Below are 17,486 nucleotides of genomic sequence, written 5' to 3'. Positions count from 1 at the left end.
TTAGGACACTAATAAATTAATAAAAAATTATATAATTTTATACTTACCTCTTCTAGCAGTGATCCAGTCCGCAAAAGTGCTTGGGAGGAACTGCGCAGCCGGCACTGAACTACTGCGCAAGCGCAGCAGTTCAGCTCTTCTCCGGCTGTCATTTTTAATAAATGACAGCCGGAGAAGTGCTGAGATGTTGCGCTTGCGCAGCAGTTCAGTGTCGGGGAAGAAATGACAGCCGGGGAAGAGCTGAACTGCTGCGCTTGCGCAGCTGTTCAGCTCTTCTCCGGCTGTCATTTAGAACAGTCGGACAGCCGGCGTGCCAGGACTCGGGGCTGCGTGCCACCTCCGGCACGCGTGTCGGGGGTTGCCGACCCCTGTTATGGACTGTACAATCTCCAGCTTAATCAGTTCTCCTTGTTTGTGGAATGAATACATCCTAATGTTTTGGGAAGAAAACTTGTTGTGCATTGTTTGGTGTATAAACATTTACTAGTGAATATTTAACTTGATTCATTTTGCTTGTAAGAATTAAGTAACAAGGTTCAAGACCTAGGGCTAGATTTACTAAGCTGCGGGTTTGAAAAAGTGTGGATGTTGCCTATAGCAACAAATCAGATTCTAGCTTTCATTTTTTTAGCACCTTCTACAAAATGAGAGCTAGAATCTGATAGGTTGCTATAGGCAACATACCCACTTTTTCAAACCCGCAGCTTAGTAAATCTAGTTTCTAGTCTTCTGAAACAAAATGAACTCATGGAGCAGGCATGAACAGCATGAAGTTAAAATACAGTTGATCCAGCGCTAATGATCCATACTATGTTTAGACAATAATATGTGGGACTATGGCTATGTTTAATGAGGGAATGGACCTGATTAAATAAATATAAATGTTTATTTAAACAAGGATATAAAACCTAAGCAAACTAAAATAAGGATAAATACACATAGAATTTAATCGAAAGATAAAAGCAAAAAACTATTTAGAATAGGCAGAACTGTTGGAGGAAACTGACTTCAGTTGCTGCTAGTCTGGATAACCAACTCTGGAGTCCATAACAAGTTGGTGATAAAACTGATCCAAACGTATCAAAAATACGAATGCCTAATACCAAAGAAGTGTTGCCACTTTGGTCTCGTAAGATGAGGGCATATACAGCAATACTTGCTATTAAGTAGTCCTTCCTTATCCTTGTGGTTCTAAACACGCTGGCCAGCTTCTTGATAGTAGCAGACTCGCGACCCTTTGTGGTGCTGTAGTATGAGAAGGTGTGCGTTCCACTGTGGAACGCACTCACTGCTTCCTGATGGCTGATTCCTGGTTGGTGGTTAGTGAGGGAAGGTACCCAAATGCGTTTCGTCAATGGGGAATGTGCGAATCCCAACAATGTCAGTTTATATGTCCACACTTTGATTGACAGCTGTTAAATAGACACTTGAGTTCCATGTGAGCACTGTACTGATTGCCTATTGGTTAAAGTGATTCCTCAACACAGTGTAGAACAGTTTAATTGAGTAAACTGGGTAGGGTTAGGTAGTATATAAAACTATACACAGATATTTGTTATGCATTTGTCCAGGTTCCTTTAAGCATTAAAACTATATACAGGTTTTATGTTACAATTACGATTAAGCACACATAGCGAAACGCGCGTCGGCGTTCCGCTGATTGTGTACTCTACCTCTTGTTATTACAGGGAAACTTTGTCTCTAATTGCTCCAATAGATTTCTAGTTAGAATGAACAAGAACTAGGTAGTCAGCTCTACATGCTAGGGAATTTACCCCTTTTGCTCCATTAGACCCAAAGCTATAAGGAACAACAGTTAGGCAGTTAGCAAGACACGGTATATACCAGTAGGATTAATTGCAGCTGTACTTGCTCTTACTATCTATCAAAAGCTGGTTACCACTGGATGGGAAGCGGTTATCATACCGATAATCTATTACTATTTAGTACAGATTCTTTATTTCCCATGCAGAAATATGGCAACATAATAGTTCAAGAATATTAGACTACTCAGGACATATCCCTTCCTATTCTTATTAGAGGTGTTAATACTCAATCAGTGGATTTTAACACACACACTTGTTTTTAATTAGTATTGACCAATTATTTCGCTTTTAGTTTTGAATAAAAGTTATGTTTTATGTTCACCTCTCTACATTTCCAATCCATCTGTAAATATTAGAGAGTAGAGTGCATCTGATCCATTTCTTTTTCTCTTTTGGTCCACTTTATGTTACAATTAACCAGTTTAGAGAAGTTTAGGGGATTAATCTACCCCACCCCCCTTCCCTCTAAACCTGCATACGGCAACAGGGGTATTGGAAATAGTATTAGCTATTCTGTTTTATTTTAGAATTCTATATTATAACTTCAGATATGGTGCTTAGTGTGGGCTAACTCCAGGGCATCTTTGTTGTAACATTTTTGCTCAAATTGGGATTTTAAATGTTTACCTTGTACTCTGTAGTTGTTTATTTGCGCAATTTCTTCTGACTCTTAAACTGGCTTGTCGGGATGTTGGAAAGCCATTGTGGGTAACGATTGCTTGTAGCCAAGATATAACTATTAACATTTACCTGTTTATAGTATGTCTTGGTTACCAATCTGTTGTCTTGAATGTATATGGATAAATCTAGAAATTCAATTACGTTTTTGCTGTATTTTGTGGTGAATTTCAATTGGTAAGGATTATTTATGTGAGGTATGAAGTTGAGTAGGGATTGTTCATCTCCCTTCCAGATGAGGAAGATATTGTCTATATATCTCCTCTAGAGGACCAGGCTCGCTCCAAAGCCATGTTTAGACGATATCGCTTCATCTTCCCACTTGCTCATGAAAAGATTGGTGTAGCTTGGAGTGAACCTGGTCCCCATGGCAGTTCCTCAAATCTGTATGTAAAATTTTTCCTGAAACCAGAAATAATTATGTTTGAGTATGAAATGTATGCCTTCAAGAATGAATTCAGTATGTTCTAGATTGATGTCCTGATCATGTGTGAGATATTTGATGCTGGCTAATCTTTGTGAATGGTCGATCACCATATACAGCGACGTAACGTCGCTTGTGACTAGCCAGTAATCAGATTGCCAGGTCACATTCTGTAGAATTTGTAATATTTGTGTTGTATCCTGAAGATTGGGTGCCTACTTTTTCACGTATTTCTGAAAGGTAATGATCCAAATACTGAGATAGATTAACTGCTAGTGCAGGGTTTCCCAAACCCAGTCCTCAGGGCTCCCTAACAGTGCAGGTTTTCCATATCTCCTTGCTGGAGCACAGGTGTAGTCATTACTGACTGACACATTGTAACAGATCCACAGGTGGTCCTAATTATGTCACATGTGATCCATAAAACCTGCACTGTTAGGGAGCCCTGAGGACTGGGTTTGCAAAACCCTGTGCTAGTAAATTAATTCCAAAAATTATGGGCCGGCCGGGGGAATTCTGTAAGGTTTTGTTTATCTTGGGTAAATGGTAGAAAACTGAAATCGCTGGATGTTTGATATACTCTTGCTTAGTAAACAGGTGGGATCACTACTGACCCAGAAATATAGACTTATTTTGGAAGATTAAAAGATCATGGAGAAGTTTCTGGATTTCTTAATCGGCCATATGTTGGATTGACAGCATTTAAACTATTTTGGTTTCTACCTGGTCAGTCTTGGCTTCATGTCCTCAATTTTTCTACTCCAAAGTGGCTTTTTGAACTTTGTTGCATTGTGTGTTTGACATAATTTTTCACCAAAAGTAGGACAAGTATATATTTTCTAGTAGCAGGAGCATTATAACTATCCTCTTAGAGTCTCGTCAGATTGATGGGGAGAAGCAATATGCCCATGATGCTTCCGGTGCAGGTTGTGTTTGATGTTCATGTCTTTTAATGTGGAAGTATTTAGAAATGGTCTTTGCTACCTGTTCCCCAAAGCATTATGGGATAGACATTTTTCGCCTTTGTTCTCAAGGTACACCCTGACAATGATGACTGGACATGCTTTGAGCAGTCTGCCAGCCTGGACATCAAATCATTCTTCGGTTTTGAAAGCACAGTGGAGAAGATTGCCATGAAACAGTACACCAGCAATATAAAAAAGGCAAGTGTTTCCCAAATAAGAAAATAAAAGTATTGGTTATATAGTTTAGTATAATATCTTAATTGCTTGATCTTTTTTTCTTTTTTCAGGGTAAAGAGATCATAGAGTATTACTTGAAGCAAATGGATGAGGAGGGCATTACATCTATGCCTCGATGGGTTCCTGTTACCAAGCATCAACAAGAGTGTCAAACATCTACCTCATGCCATGCTGTGTCCCCTGCCCAAAATATACCTACTACAACTTCTACTGATGGGCATAGTAGCAGGGATGCCCTATCCTCATCATCCAGTCCTCCTGAGCCACTCAGCAGCACTCCAGATGGTATGTCCTCCAGAACTAAGGAATTGTCAGGAGAGTGTGGCTTTTATTTAGCAGGAGGCAACATTTTTTTTAATCTAGACTAGTAAACTGTAATTATGTAGTAGAAAGTAATGTGCTAATAAAAATAAAACTTGCAGGCTTGGCATGCAAAGCACTTTTTCAGACACCATTTACAATGCTTGCAGATATCTTCTTGGTCATTGTTTTGAGGTCATTTCATGAGAAGATTAGTGTATTCCTGAGATTAGTGAGGTAGTGAGCATCTCCTGAGTATATTGCTGTGTTTTGTAGATAAACTAGATGCGGATTACATCAAACGTTATCTGGGAGACCTCACACCTCTGCAGGAGAGCTGCCTTATTCGCCTACGGCAATGGCTACAGGAAACCCACAAGGGCAAAGTAAGTGGCTCCATTTCCTATGTGTATTTCTATATCTTGGTGTTTCGGAGTTGTCTACCAGCATCATTTCTCTTCTTTCTTTTTTTTCTTTTTTATTCTTTCTAGATTTTGGTATGTGCCAGAGAACCGTTATGTCATGTGTAATAAAGTCCTTGTCTTTTATATAGATCCCCAAAGACGAGCACATCCTAAGGTTCCTGCGTGCACGTGACTTCAACATTGACAAGGCCAGAGAACTCATGTGCCAATCGCTCACCTGGCGTAAACAGCACCAAGTAGACTACCTACTGAGCACGTGGAGCCCTCCGCAGGTTCTGCAGGACTACTACGCTGGGGGCTGGCACCACCATGATTCAGGTGCGCAATGAGCTTTCTGTTGAGATTTCATGACAAGTGATTAGAGCTCAAGGAAGTCCAATAGGTACAAGGGCGTCGTCAATACAAGTTGGAGAAAAAAATCTTTAGTGCTAGTTACTGTTTATACATCTTAATAGTTGAATAGTTTAGTAGCTGCGGTCTGCTGTCCTCCTAATCTGCAGATATCAGATGAGTCGATTTCTTGGAAACCGTGTAGATAAAGTGGGTCATATAAATGTTTTTAAATCCATAATTCTGATGGACTGTTTTTCCTGCATTCTGTAATTTAAGGATTGTGATTAAGGGGGAATGATAGTGGAGCAGGTTGGAAATGAAGGGCAAAACAAACAACAGCATTATGACACTATTACTTGACTTAATTTGTCCTATGTAATAAGAAAATACTTGTAGGTTAGTCTCCATTTTAAATGTTCTCACTCCAGTGAGTCCCATTAGGGGGAGGGGGGGGGGATCAGCTACAAAGTATATTGCTCTGTAGTGTGGGGCTAATTCATTGATTTTATGAGGTTTATTCTTATTAGATGGTCGTCCATTGTATGTGCTGAGACTTGGACAGATGGACACAAAAGGTTTGGTCAGAGCTCTCGGGGAAGAGTCGCTCCTCAGACATGTAAGTCTCTTACCATTTGTAATAAGTCCCGAAAGCTTTCTGCTTTTATTAATTCACCTTTTTTGCTTTCAGGTACACAGTTTTTATTTAATTTTTTTTATTTACTGTCTGGATAGCACATTTGCAAAATACTTTAAAACTATTTTAATGCATCTGTAACCTTTTGTATTATTCTGCAGAGGTTTACATCACTTTAGTCTTTAAAGGTCTTGTGCACTTTCTACCAAGTGTAGAAAATACCTTGGACTTCGTCCTCATTTTTATCAGAGCCTGAAAAGTGAGTTCTCAAAGGCTCTCACCGTAGTGTACAGAGTACCGAGTGTTATTGTCATCGCTGCAGGCAGCAGTAACACTGAAGCAAATCAAATGCTTGCTTGGAGCCACATGTGTCTAAGTCCAGTCACTTACACTATTTGTTTTTACTCTGTGTTAAGGCAGGTTTACCAAGCAGTAAGCATACATGTCAAACACCAGCTATTAACAGCGGTGTGTACTAGGCATAATTAATCATAAAGACTCCACACCACACTGTTTAAGCTGGTGCTATTAGTCGCTGTAGTCCCGTCCACTTGCATCCAAAAATTCGCCATTAAATTAAGGGTAACCTAGCTATGTTAAAGAGCTTTATCTATTAAGCAGACATAAAACGTGCAGTTAATCTTCATATTGAGTGAATGCAAAGGGGATTGGTTTATCTACGTTACGTTATTAACCCAGAATTCTCTTTGGTGACAGGTGCTGTCCATTAATGAGGAAGGACTCCGGCGCTGTGAAGAAAATACCAATATATTTGGGCGGCCTATCAGGTGAGGTTTAATGTTTTTTTTTCATTTACATGTTAAAAAAACAAATAAAACAAAATAGATTACAGATGTAATTTTGTGTCAAAATAAATGGATCCTGATTGTAATTTTGTGGTCTGATTTGTTCTCCACTTTGGTCTGAGAGGAAAATGATCTACTTTACAGACTAAAATGCAGATGATATAGAGAAGAGTCCTTATGATGCCATGCACATTTCTGAAATTATTGGCAAACATAGGTGTAAATCCAGTAGGTAAAAAGTATTCAAAAACAGCACAATAGACATAGCATAAAGCCATTTAAACATACTTAGCCACAAGACATGGGCAGGAGAGAGGATGCAGCTAGAACATTGCATCAATAGGCCATTTCTGCCATCTTATATCAAAATATGTTGCAGTACAAGGTAAGCCATACACCTACTGCAATAAACATCTGACACCACAAGGTGGCTGATGTGCATCTGGTATTGACATCAGTTTAGCAGAGCTTGCTGCATTGGTTGGCACCAGGATTTCATCTACAGAGGAAGTGGGGTGCATGAATACGTATGGTGCTCGTGAATTGATTGGTTTATTCTTTGTTTATGCATACTTTTGTTGTGGTGTAAGCTTAATATACACTATATGGACAAAAGTATTCGGACACTTGACCATTACACCAACAGGGACTGTAATGACATCGGTATTCAAATACATGTACTTTAATATGGAGTTGGTCCCTCTTTTGCAGTGATAACCGCTTCCACTCTTCTTGGAAGGCTTTCCACAAGATGGAGTGTTTCTGTGGGAATTTGTGCCCATTCATTCTGTAGAACATTTATGAGGTCAGCCACTGATGTTGGACAAGAAGGTCGGGCTCGCAATTTCTGTTCCAGTTCATCCTATAGGTGTTTGATCGGGTTGAGGTCAGGGCTCTGTGCGGGCCAGTAAAGTTCTTCCACATTGAACTCATTAAACCATGTCTTTGTAGTCCTTTCTTTGTGCACTGGGGCACAGTCATGTTGGAATAGAAAAGGACCTTCCCCAAACTGTTGCCACAAAGTTGGAAACATAGCATAGCAACAAAAACTGTGCTTCAGAAGCTTAATGAAATACATGCAGTTGCTCGGCCATGGAAACCCATTTCATTAAGCTTCTGAAGCACAGTTTTTGTGCTTATATTAATGCCAGTGGAAGTTGAAACTCTTTAGCTATGGAATCAGCAGAGCGTTGGTGACTTTTACGCACCATGCACCTTAGTAGTCATTGACCCCGCTTTGTGATTTTAGGTTGTCTTCCACTTTGTGGCTGAGTTGCTGCTGTTCCTAAATGCTTCCCATTCTAATAATATCACTTACAGTTGACTGTAGAATATACAGCAAGGATGAAATTTCATGAACCGTCCTATTGCAAAGGTGGCATCCTCCTATCACAGTACCAGGCTTGAAGTCACTGAGCTCTTCAGAACGACCCAGTTTATATCACAAATGTTTGCAAATGGAGTCTGCATGGCTAGGTGCTTGATTTTATACACCTCTGGCAACGGGTCTGATTGAGACACCTCAATTCAATAATTAACAGATGTGGCCAAATACATTTGTCCATGTAGTGTGTTTTTTATATATGCGGTCTGGGTTTTTTTTTGTTTTTTTTCGCTAAACTATTTCATGTAGGCATTTATCACAAAATGTTAACAGTAGAACATATTTTACTACTTCAGCATTTATATTATTAATGTACACATGTACTGTTATGCAGCTATCTTCATGATTTGTTTTATTGTAGCTAATCATATTTGGGTCTGTTTACCACAGATTTTCATTTGAGCCACCCTGTGGTGCCTTACTGCAATAGGTGTACTAGCTCTATTGTTTCCTACTATCAGTCCTTGAGGTTGATGGTGTTTTAAAATGGTTAGGAGTTTTCAGCACTGTGCATTGCATTTTAAGGACCTTTATTTGTTTTTATTCTCCCATGTGGTCTTGTTTAACTGTTTTGTTACCTGTGCTGCTTTGAGGAAACCTTCATCTAACTTCAAGTTATTGCCCTTAATTTACTACTTGTTTCTCAAACTGCACAGTGTGAATCCTTTTGTAGCTCATGCCTAGGTCCCCAGATTGTTCTCCAGTTGCATTGGTTCTTCAGAAGCCATCCGTCATTACTCTGCTTTTAGGGTACCCTGCTCCTTCCACTATCAAACTGTCTGCTGCCATTATTCCCCTCCTCACATCATGACACTGCCCTGTCACATGGTGCCCTGTCACATGGTGCCCTGTCCTCCAACCACAAGTGGACAAGTCACAAGATCAGCGCACATCTCCAGATGTTCACAACATCATAGAATATTTTGGATCAGACAAGTAGGAAATAAGGATTAAATACAGTAAAGTGTTCTGTCGCCTTTTACAAATGGCTCACCTAATAAAGCAAGGAAGACGGAAGGGAAAATTATATAAACACAGTATCAGAATAACGTTTATTAATTCCACTTAGACTTTGTAAATTTTGTTGAAAGCTGCTGCACGTGGAATGTGACTTGCTGTTTCTTTTCAGCTCGTGGACATGCCTAGTGGATTTGGAGGGGCTGAATATGAGGCATTTATGGAGGCCTGGAGTCAAAGCCTTGCTGCGCATCATTGAAGTGGTGGAAACGAATTACCCAGAGACACTGGGACGGCTGTTGATATTACGGGCCCCCAGAGTGTTTCCAGTGTTGTGGACATTAGTAAGTTTCTGTAAATGAAATAATATTCTGTTCCCCAGCATGTACAGGGTGATTTACATGCAAAGCTGATCAAATTATCCATAGCTAACTTAAAGGTCACACATTTACCTGCCCATCCTCATGTTGCTCCATACTGGTGGTTATGCTAAAATCTTCTCTTGGGACTATAAAATTTCCACTAGCTCTCCTGGAAGCGGTATTTGGCCAACCACAAGCATGCAGTGGCACCCGTTACTGTGTGTTTCTACAGAGGACCGAACAGTCGTATGCAAATGACTGTGCCGCACAAGCTAATTGTGCTGCCTCCATTTAAGAGTGTGTTACAAAATGTTTCAGCAAAGGAAGGGTCTATTTTTTTTTTTTTTTTTAGCGAATTTTAGAAATGTCTCCCCTGTCTGGAATAATGGATGGGATACTACCTAGGTTTAGAGTTTGGATAACCTTAATGGCTAATATCCTGTATTCCGTGAATGGACAGGAAGAATGTACCTCCTTTCATGTTGTTAATGCACATGTAAATACACTGTGACCATTAATATTGTCTTGTAATATTATTTTGTGATCTGGGTCTGTAGAAAGCAGAATGTTGATGGTCTTGTGATAGCTCAAACCTGGAGGTACTGGGCATGATGCTTTTACTGAATGGCTGCAAACATTGTATGGGCTCTGCAGAGTCCCAGTCCTTTAGTGCGATATATATTAATAGATTGGTGAAATGACTCGTAGGACAAAGTACAATGGTTCGTGGAATTTGAGGAAGCAAAGAAAACTTACATAAACTGGCTGTTTTGTATGAAAGGTGGAGGTTGTACTCATACAGGGGAGGTTGCAGCAAAGAAACTCCAGTAGAGTTAGCAGAAACTTTGAGGAAGTCATGTGTGGCGGAAGAGGAGGATGTTTGCTTAATGCAACAACTGCTGTACTGTCTTTGCCTGATGTTTCTGCGTTTACATTGTCGCTATGTTGCCCACAGTCAGCAAGGTGTTTATTTTTCTAGTGACAACAGGCTGTATCTCTAACACCTTGTGAAAGCTTTTTCCTCGAAAAAGAAAAGTCACATTATTATAATCCATCATTTCTTTGTGGTTTTCAGGTCAGTCCCTTCATCGATGAGAATACCAGAAAGAAGTTCCTGATCTATGCTGGCAATGACTATCAAGGCCCAGGCGGATTAATAGATTACATTGACAAAGAAGTGATTCCAGACTTTCTTGGTGGGGAGTGCATGGTGAGCAGAATAGGGATTAGTGTGTGTACCTAGATATTCTGATGGATGAGGAGAGAGCAAGGTCATCCCTTACCAGCAGAAGTGTCTCAGTGAGCAAAGTGCAAGTTGTTATGGAAGACTTTGTAGGTCAGGCCAGAGGCGCTAGTTCTAGTCCCAGTCGCGGCAAATTGTAATCTTGAGTCACAATTATTCTAATAAATACATGATAATAAGCCCTTATACTAACTACCATAAATATCCGTACAAATCTTGTCATTTGTAACCATTATTAGAGCTGGCAGCCACCTAAGGCTGCCTCATTGTAGGCACATCCATCACTGAGCGTTATGCAGTATGCCCAATATGTCTAATTCATCTCAATCACTCTCTTGCAGTGTGAGGTTTCAGAAGGTGGGCTGGTCCCCAAAGCACTTTATCGGACTCCAGAGGAACTAGAAAGTGAGGATATCCGACTTTGGACAGAGACAATCTACCAGTCCGCCAGTGTGTTTAAGGGCGCTCCACATGAGGTACGATGGGTGAAAGGTTAATATCTGGGCATCTCGCCTATAAAGTGTCTTGTGACCGCAGGCAGTGTTTTTCTTTCCAAACCAAACGCTCGTTTAACGTACATATTTGTATTTTCTTCTGTATTTGGTGTTAGTGGTTCATCATGTTAGGTTTATGAGATTGGATGTCAACCCAAATTATCTCCCTGATAATTTGTTTACTTTAATAAACTTTGCTAATGCTACTTAACATGTACTATATGTCATTATTGCCTGGGCTGTGGCACCCATCCTGCCTACTTCTGAACACTGCAGAATTTTTGTTTTTGTATTAAATCATGTGGGTCACTACAGCAGAAGGTTTAAGCTGCGTTTGTGTTCTTTTTGTTATTCAGATATTAATTCAGATAGTGGATGCCTCCTGTGTCATCACCTGGGACTTTGATGTGTGCAAAGGAGACATCGTTTTTAACATTTACCACTCCAAGAGGGCACCACAAGTGCCCAAACGGGACACCCTTGGAGCTCATGGCATCACCTCTCCCGTGGGCAACAATGTGCAACTGATTGATAAAGCATGGCAGCTGGGCCGAGATTACAGCATGGTGGAATCTCCCCTGACCTGCAAGGAGGGAGAGAGCGTGCAGGTAACCTTCTCCTGCCAGTTACCGCAATCTTTTTCCTAATCGTTTAGTTGCCACAGGTTGTAATACTTCCATGTTTGCAGGGTTCTCATGTGACACGCTGGCCGGGGTTCTATATCCTGCAATGGAAATTTCATAACATGCCTGCCTGTGCCACCAGCAGCCTACCACGTGTGGACGATGTTCTCGCCTCCTTACAAGTCTCCTCACACAAGTGCAAAGTCATGTACTACACAGAGATCATTGGCTCTGAAGATTTCAGGTACTGACCTAGCTTCTAAGATCTATATAGAGCATCTAAGCAGCCTATTCTTAACTACAACACTGGCACGTACAATGGTGTGACCATTTTACTTTGCTGCATAATACTTGTTTAATGCTTACTCTTTTCCTTTAGGGGTTCCATGACCAGCCTGGAATCAAGCCACAGTGGTTTCTCGCAACTCAGTGCCGCCACGACCTCCTCTAGCCAGTCTCACTCAAGTTCCATGGTATCCAGGTAGCCGGCTCTTGAACTGTTATCTGCACAAGCAGACCTGACAAAGCAGATACACCACCTCCCCTCCACTGACTGACTGTAACCTTTCCCCATACATGAAGTTTTCAATCATGTGCCATTACTTTTACTATTCGCTGATTGGCTTAAAGACGTTGCCCTGTATTCCTTTCTCAGGGCCTTTTCCATCTGTTCGGATAGCAATTGCAAAAAAAATATATATATATATATATATATATATATATATGAACTGCACTCTGATCAATTTTTTGACAACCTGTCTTGTTCTTTGCGCAGTTACACATTTGTTTATCATACAGCAGTGTGCATCACATGTCATGTTGTAAGCAGTGGGTTTCCATATAACGGCGGTTGTACTGTGCCCCCTTTTACAGCTGTAATTTCTAAAAATCTGGGGATTTTTTTTTTATAGCCTGTTTAACCCATTGGTCGTTAGAGGCAGTCTCCTCCTCTGCTGTAAAATAGATTATTGTTGTAACTTTGAATTCATTGCCATCCCTCATACGGTGAGGCTAATAATCTCTTTATGTTCTCTCTCCATGCATTACTTGTGCTTCCCATTCTCACCTCTTCACAGCTCATCCTGTGTCCCCATCCATGGTCATTTAGGTTCCTGCATCTCCATTTTTAAACGTTAATTTTTTCATTTCCATTTTATCCCCTACTATTAAGAACCTGTTTAACTTTTTCATTTTTGTTTTTTTGTTATTTTTGTTCCCCCCCCCCTCCCCTTACCCTTTCCCCCCCCCCCCCTCCCCTCACCCTTTTTTTTCCCCTTACATTTTGGTTACAGAGAGCCCCTCCCTCTGTCTGAGTCCATGCTCCCTTCTCTCACTCACCCCCAAGACCTGAAGTCCTGTTCGGATGGGCTCCTGCGCCTCGCCCCTTCCTTCTGGGGCCAGCACTTTTCCACTCTCTACACCCTCAGACCCCCCGTCTTCCTGCGGTGGCCCCCCTCATGGCGCCTCCCATTCATCCGGGAGGCTGTGGGAACTACGGCCATCGAGACAGAGGGCTCCGACTCTTCCTGAGGCCATGCATGAAGGTTTAGGGTGTCCGATTTGGTTTACAGATAAAGTTGGCGTTCTGGCTTTCAACTCCCTACCTGATCAAATAATGCAAGTCAAAAAAAATGCTCGATGTTGGAAATATTTTCCATTGCACTCTTGTGGAGGAGTTGGCATGTATTGCGCACATAACTGCTTCACCATATCCTTTAATGCATAATGTAAGAGCTGTGATATTCTTAGGCAATAGGCACACAGCATCTTGTAACCACCTTCTGGAGAGGTTGGAGCAGCAAAACTCAATCTGTCCTGTAATACTATCCGTTCTGGCTCATCCAGAAACGGCTGTTTTCGATTAGTTGAAAAGTACTTGGCATTTGCCGTATGCTATATTGGGGTAGTTCGGTCTACCACTGTTACTCGTAGCCATGTCCTACCACTGTCACAACTGATAGGGTTGGCAGAGAAGAGGAACATTGCTGAGGAAATGCCTGGCAATGAAAGCTGCCGCTCTCTTAAGTTAAGACATTTTATAATCCATCACGGGAAAGAGTGTTGACCATATTTCTTGAAACATTTGCATGTAATAATGGATGATTTCTGTAGCCTTTGCCTGTTTAATTGCAAGGGCTTTCTCATGAGTGTTAAGATTAATCTAGAAGACTAAAGCTAAGCCAGCTAGTTGTCTGATGGAACATCTGGGTCAAAGTATAAGCTTCTTGCAAATCAAGCTCTAATTAAGGAGACCGTATCTCTCTGTATTGCAGTCCCACAACACGACTGGTTTTCTTTGATCATTTAGTCATTGGACAAGTTTCCGGTCACCTTTTATAACATCTGACCATGGTTGAGCTGGGAATTGCCCCTAGTTGGATCAGGGTGATGATCTGCCAACAAAGGTGCTAGTGGCTTTTGTTTCCTAGAAGTGTTCAGTAGCCTTGATAGCCATTCTCTCGCTCAGTACTACCAGTTTATCTCCAGGTGGGGTACACTGACCATTAAACTGACACGTGTGTGCTCTACAAATCTCTTAACCATTTCACTGCCTCAAGGGAGTGCAGCAGCAGAGTACGTTCCCCCTAAACTAGTCTGAGGCCAACTCAAGTTGCTCCTGAAAGTGCCAGAATATATTTACCTGTGTTTTTAAAAAGTTTATCTTAAAATGAATAATATATCTGTATTGTGTTTCCTGAAGAGGATCTTAAACATAGAAATGAATTGGTTTTTAGACCCAATGCATTAGTACGCTGCATTGTTCTGAGAGCTCTCTGCCTGTTACATAGAAAATGTATTTGTCGCCTTCTGACGGTTTTGTCAGCATCAACATTGCTGGCAGCTGTGCTAGTTTATAATTGTGAGTGCCTGTAATGAGTGTCACACGTGAAAACCTGATGATGCGGACGAGAAGTCTGATAGATCATGTAGTATCTTGCCAACTTTGCCAAAGAAGAATATCTGCATGTTCTGAGCTAGTCGCTATGTTACGCTCATTACAGCATTGCAGTTAGATTCGTAAGCTTAATAGATCAAATTTTAAACTAGAATATATGGCACTTGCACCAAAGAGACCATGCACACACAAGGAAGTAGTTACATAAAAGTAGAGAGGGCATACACTTACGTTATTAGATCACGGTCATAACCTAATGAGGGTGGCTGCAGTGACTCCCCGCCCTAAAGAAAGTCCGTTCACACAATATCTACTGATGCCAGAAGGACACTGGTCCCGAGACAGTGATGTTGGTGGTATTACTAGAGGCAGATCTTGTCATGCAGTTTTGTGTGGTATATCTGAAAGGTTAAAATAATGCACAATAATCCCATATTTTATATCCTGGATGATCACAGCACATACATCTCTCCATTGATTGTCCTTGGTTTGCATGATGAGTGATAAGCAGTCACCACTTCTTCCTCTTTGGATTGTGAGGCCATCCCTAATCTCCTGGAAATAAGGGCTTATTTACCAGCTACAGGGCTGTGCCTTGTTCACTGGATACTGTGTAGACTCCCTACCCCTTATTCACCTTTTATTCATTCCTCCAAGCATGAAAATAACATCCATGCCACACACGTAAGACCTTTCCACGTGCTAGGATAGACACCAGCTCTTTTAGGACATCTCCAGTCTTAGAAAGCCAGGGTCAGCTAATCGTTTCAGGTCAATCCCTGGAAGGAATCATTTGCACATGTCTTTCTATAAAGTTTTTTGTTTTTCTAATATTTGCAATTTGTGCTCTGTTCTTTGTTGTAATATGCATATCAGTTGTAAGGTGTTTCTTTTATCCCCCCCCTCCCCCAAGTAGGGAGTGAATGTGTGTATGAGTGTGTGAGACAATAGTACATCAAAATGACAAGACCTCAAGCTCTGTTCTAACAATTTATTTAACATACAGGTAGCTTTTCAAAGCATTTTTTTAATTGTTAACTATAATAAACATTGATGCTGTATAAAGCTGTGTGATGTGTTTTGTTTTTTTTTGTTTTTTTTTTTATTATGATGCAATAAACTTGAATTGGGCATGATGTGTGCTTTAGGCATCAGAAATGAGCCGTTTGGTGAAGGTGCACTGATCTAGTTGTTCAGCGATAAACAGTCATATGGACTGTTGTAAATGTTTGTATATTCTCTGAAGTGCTGCATGATATGTAGGCGCTATATAAATATACACGGTTCATATACTTTCCTATCCAGTGTGGGTGAAGTCCAAGATGACCATGGAACTGAAAACGAGGCAAAACGTCATTGTTACGTTGTTGGATCTCGCAAGTTTTGAATTCTATTAGTACCGCCCTCCACGGTGATCCAGCGCCACTTCACAGAGGGACACAGAAGGGCTAACACAGTTCTTGGCAGTATCTAGTGCAGTTGGGCAGCGTCATAGGTAGAAAAGGAAGAGGAGAGATATCTGTTCTTCAAAGTCTCCAGTGACATTCAGGAGAGCTCCATTGCTAATTGTCATTGCTGAAATAGAAATAATAGGGCTGGCAGTGTTGTTCTTAATCTGCAGTCACATTGTACTATGTTATCAAAATGGACTCACAGCAGTACACAGAAGACCAGGACAACCAAGCAGCTGCTCGCACCAGTCATCATAATAGTAATCCCTCTACGTCATCTGGTAAAGCCTATGTTAAAGTACATAGTGTTTTTAAGTCGGGGAAACAAAAATGTAAAAAAAAACACCTTTTAACTAGGTCAAGAAAAAAAGAACTTTGCCTGAATTACAGGTATCTGCAGAAAAAAAATAAAAAATTGCCAACGTGTCATTCTACACACGCAGTGGTGAGGAAAGAATGAGGCATTCGCCGTTCTCTGAGTGCTAGTTCTGCAGCTGTCACTAAGGCATTTTCTGTTAAGGTCAGCCATGACCAAGCAAGGCCTTGTCATTCTGACTCCAAAAGTGGTGTCCAAATACTTTTACGTGTAAAAGCCGAGCTGGAAGAAAACAGTAAGGGATTAGAGAACAATGTATGTTCAGATTCAGAAATGACACAAATCCCTGGGGAGAGTCTATCCACGAGTGCTAAGTGTAATCCTGACCTTTCTGATAGTGTACCCATAAAGAAGGCCCCTTTCAGCATTTCTGCTGTTGTGTGTATGAACAGCCCAAGTGTAGCCGGTGATGCACCAATTGAGGATGCCATTTTGGAATTGCAACAGGATGAGGGGGATATTTGTGTAGCTGACGAGGGCGCTAATGAGGATGTTGATGTTTGTGTAAGTCCTGCCCCAGTAGAAACAGTTCTTGCATGTGATAAGAAGGCCATTGCCATGCCTGGGCATAAGACCAAAAACTCCACCTCTTCTGTGTGAAATTATTTTTACCCAAATCCTGACAACAGTTGTCTAGTCATTTGTAGCGTTTGTAAAGCCACAGTCAGTAGAGGTAGGGACCATAACCATCTAGGAACCTCATTCATGTTACGCCATTTGAAGAGAGTTCAGGACAAGCTGTTCGGAAAACCAGTAACTTATGCTAAAAAAATAACAACAAGCCGCATTATCATATTATACAGTTACTTGAGGTCTTGTGTCCCCGTTACCAAATTCCATCACAACACTGTTTTACTAGAAAAGCTATTCTTCATCTCTACCAGAATGTTCATAAAAATGTAATTATTGCGCGGGGACATGTGATAGTGGGTGGCGATTTTAATGTGACTCTTGATCCTGTCCTGAACAGGTCTTCCCCTTCTTCTTCCCGGCGGGGCTCTTTCATTTCAGCAGAATCTACTTCACTTGCCACACTGCTCTCTCATCATCGCATGTATGACTCCTGGCGACT

The 17,486-nt window shown here is 41.0% G+C and overlaps 1 protein-coding gene across 3 annotated transcripts in view; it reads left to right on the top strand.

Annotated features, from left to right (window-relative positions):
* The window catches only part of SEC14L1 (SEC14 like lipid binding 1), a 32,412-nt gene extending 16,760 nt beyond the window's left edge, over positions 1–15,652 (top strand). For 2 of the 3 annotated variants that reach the window (XM_075177744.1, XM_075177745.1), the window contains exons 6-18: positions 3,963–4,091; positions 4,181–4,415; positions 4,707–4,816; positions 4,984–5,173; positions 5,716–5,804; positions 6,540–6,610; positions 9,142–9,313; positions 10,407–10,541; positions 10,916–11,050; positions 11,425–11,676; positions 11,757–11,935; positions 12,071–12,172; positions 12,984–15,652. In XM_075177744.1, coding sequence (XP_075033845.1) covers positions 3,963–4,091; positions 4,181–4,415; positions 4,707–4,816; positions 4,984–5,173; positions 5,716–5,804; positions 6,540–6,610; positions 9,142–9,313; positions 10,407–10,541; positions 10,916–11,050; positions 11,425–11,676; positions 11,757–11,935; positions 12,071–12,172; positions 12,984–13,221 — 2,037 coding nt within the window. In that variant the 3' untranslated portion in view covers positions 13,222–15,652. Of the gene's footprint in view, positions 1–3,962; positions 4,092–4,180; positions 4,416–4,706; positions 4,817–4,983; positions 5,174–5,715; positions 5,805–6,539; positions 6,611–9,141; positions 9,314–10,406; positions 10,542–10,915; positions 11,051–11,424; positions 11,677–11,756; positions 11,936–12,070 lie in introns of all 3 variants that reach the window. The other variant, XM_075177747.1, reaches the window with a different exon arrangement.
* The last annotated feature ends 1,834 nt before the right edge of the window (positions 15,653–17,486 follow it).

Source organism: Mixophyes fleayi, chromosome 6 (assembly GCF_038048845.1).
Source record: "Mixophyes fleayi isolate aMixFle1 chromosome 6, aMixFle1.hap1, whole genome shotgun sequence".
Lineage (NCBI taxonomy): Eukaryota > Metazoa > Chordata > Amphibia > Anura > Limnodynastidae > Mixophyes > Mixophyes fleayi.
The sequence above is the reverse complement of the archived record's forward strand: the minus strand, read 5'-3'. Positions and strand labels throughout refer to the sequence as shown.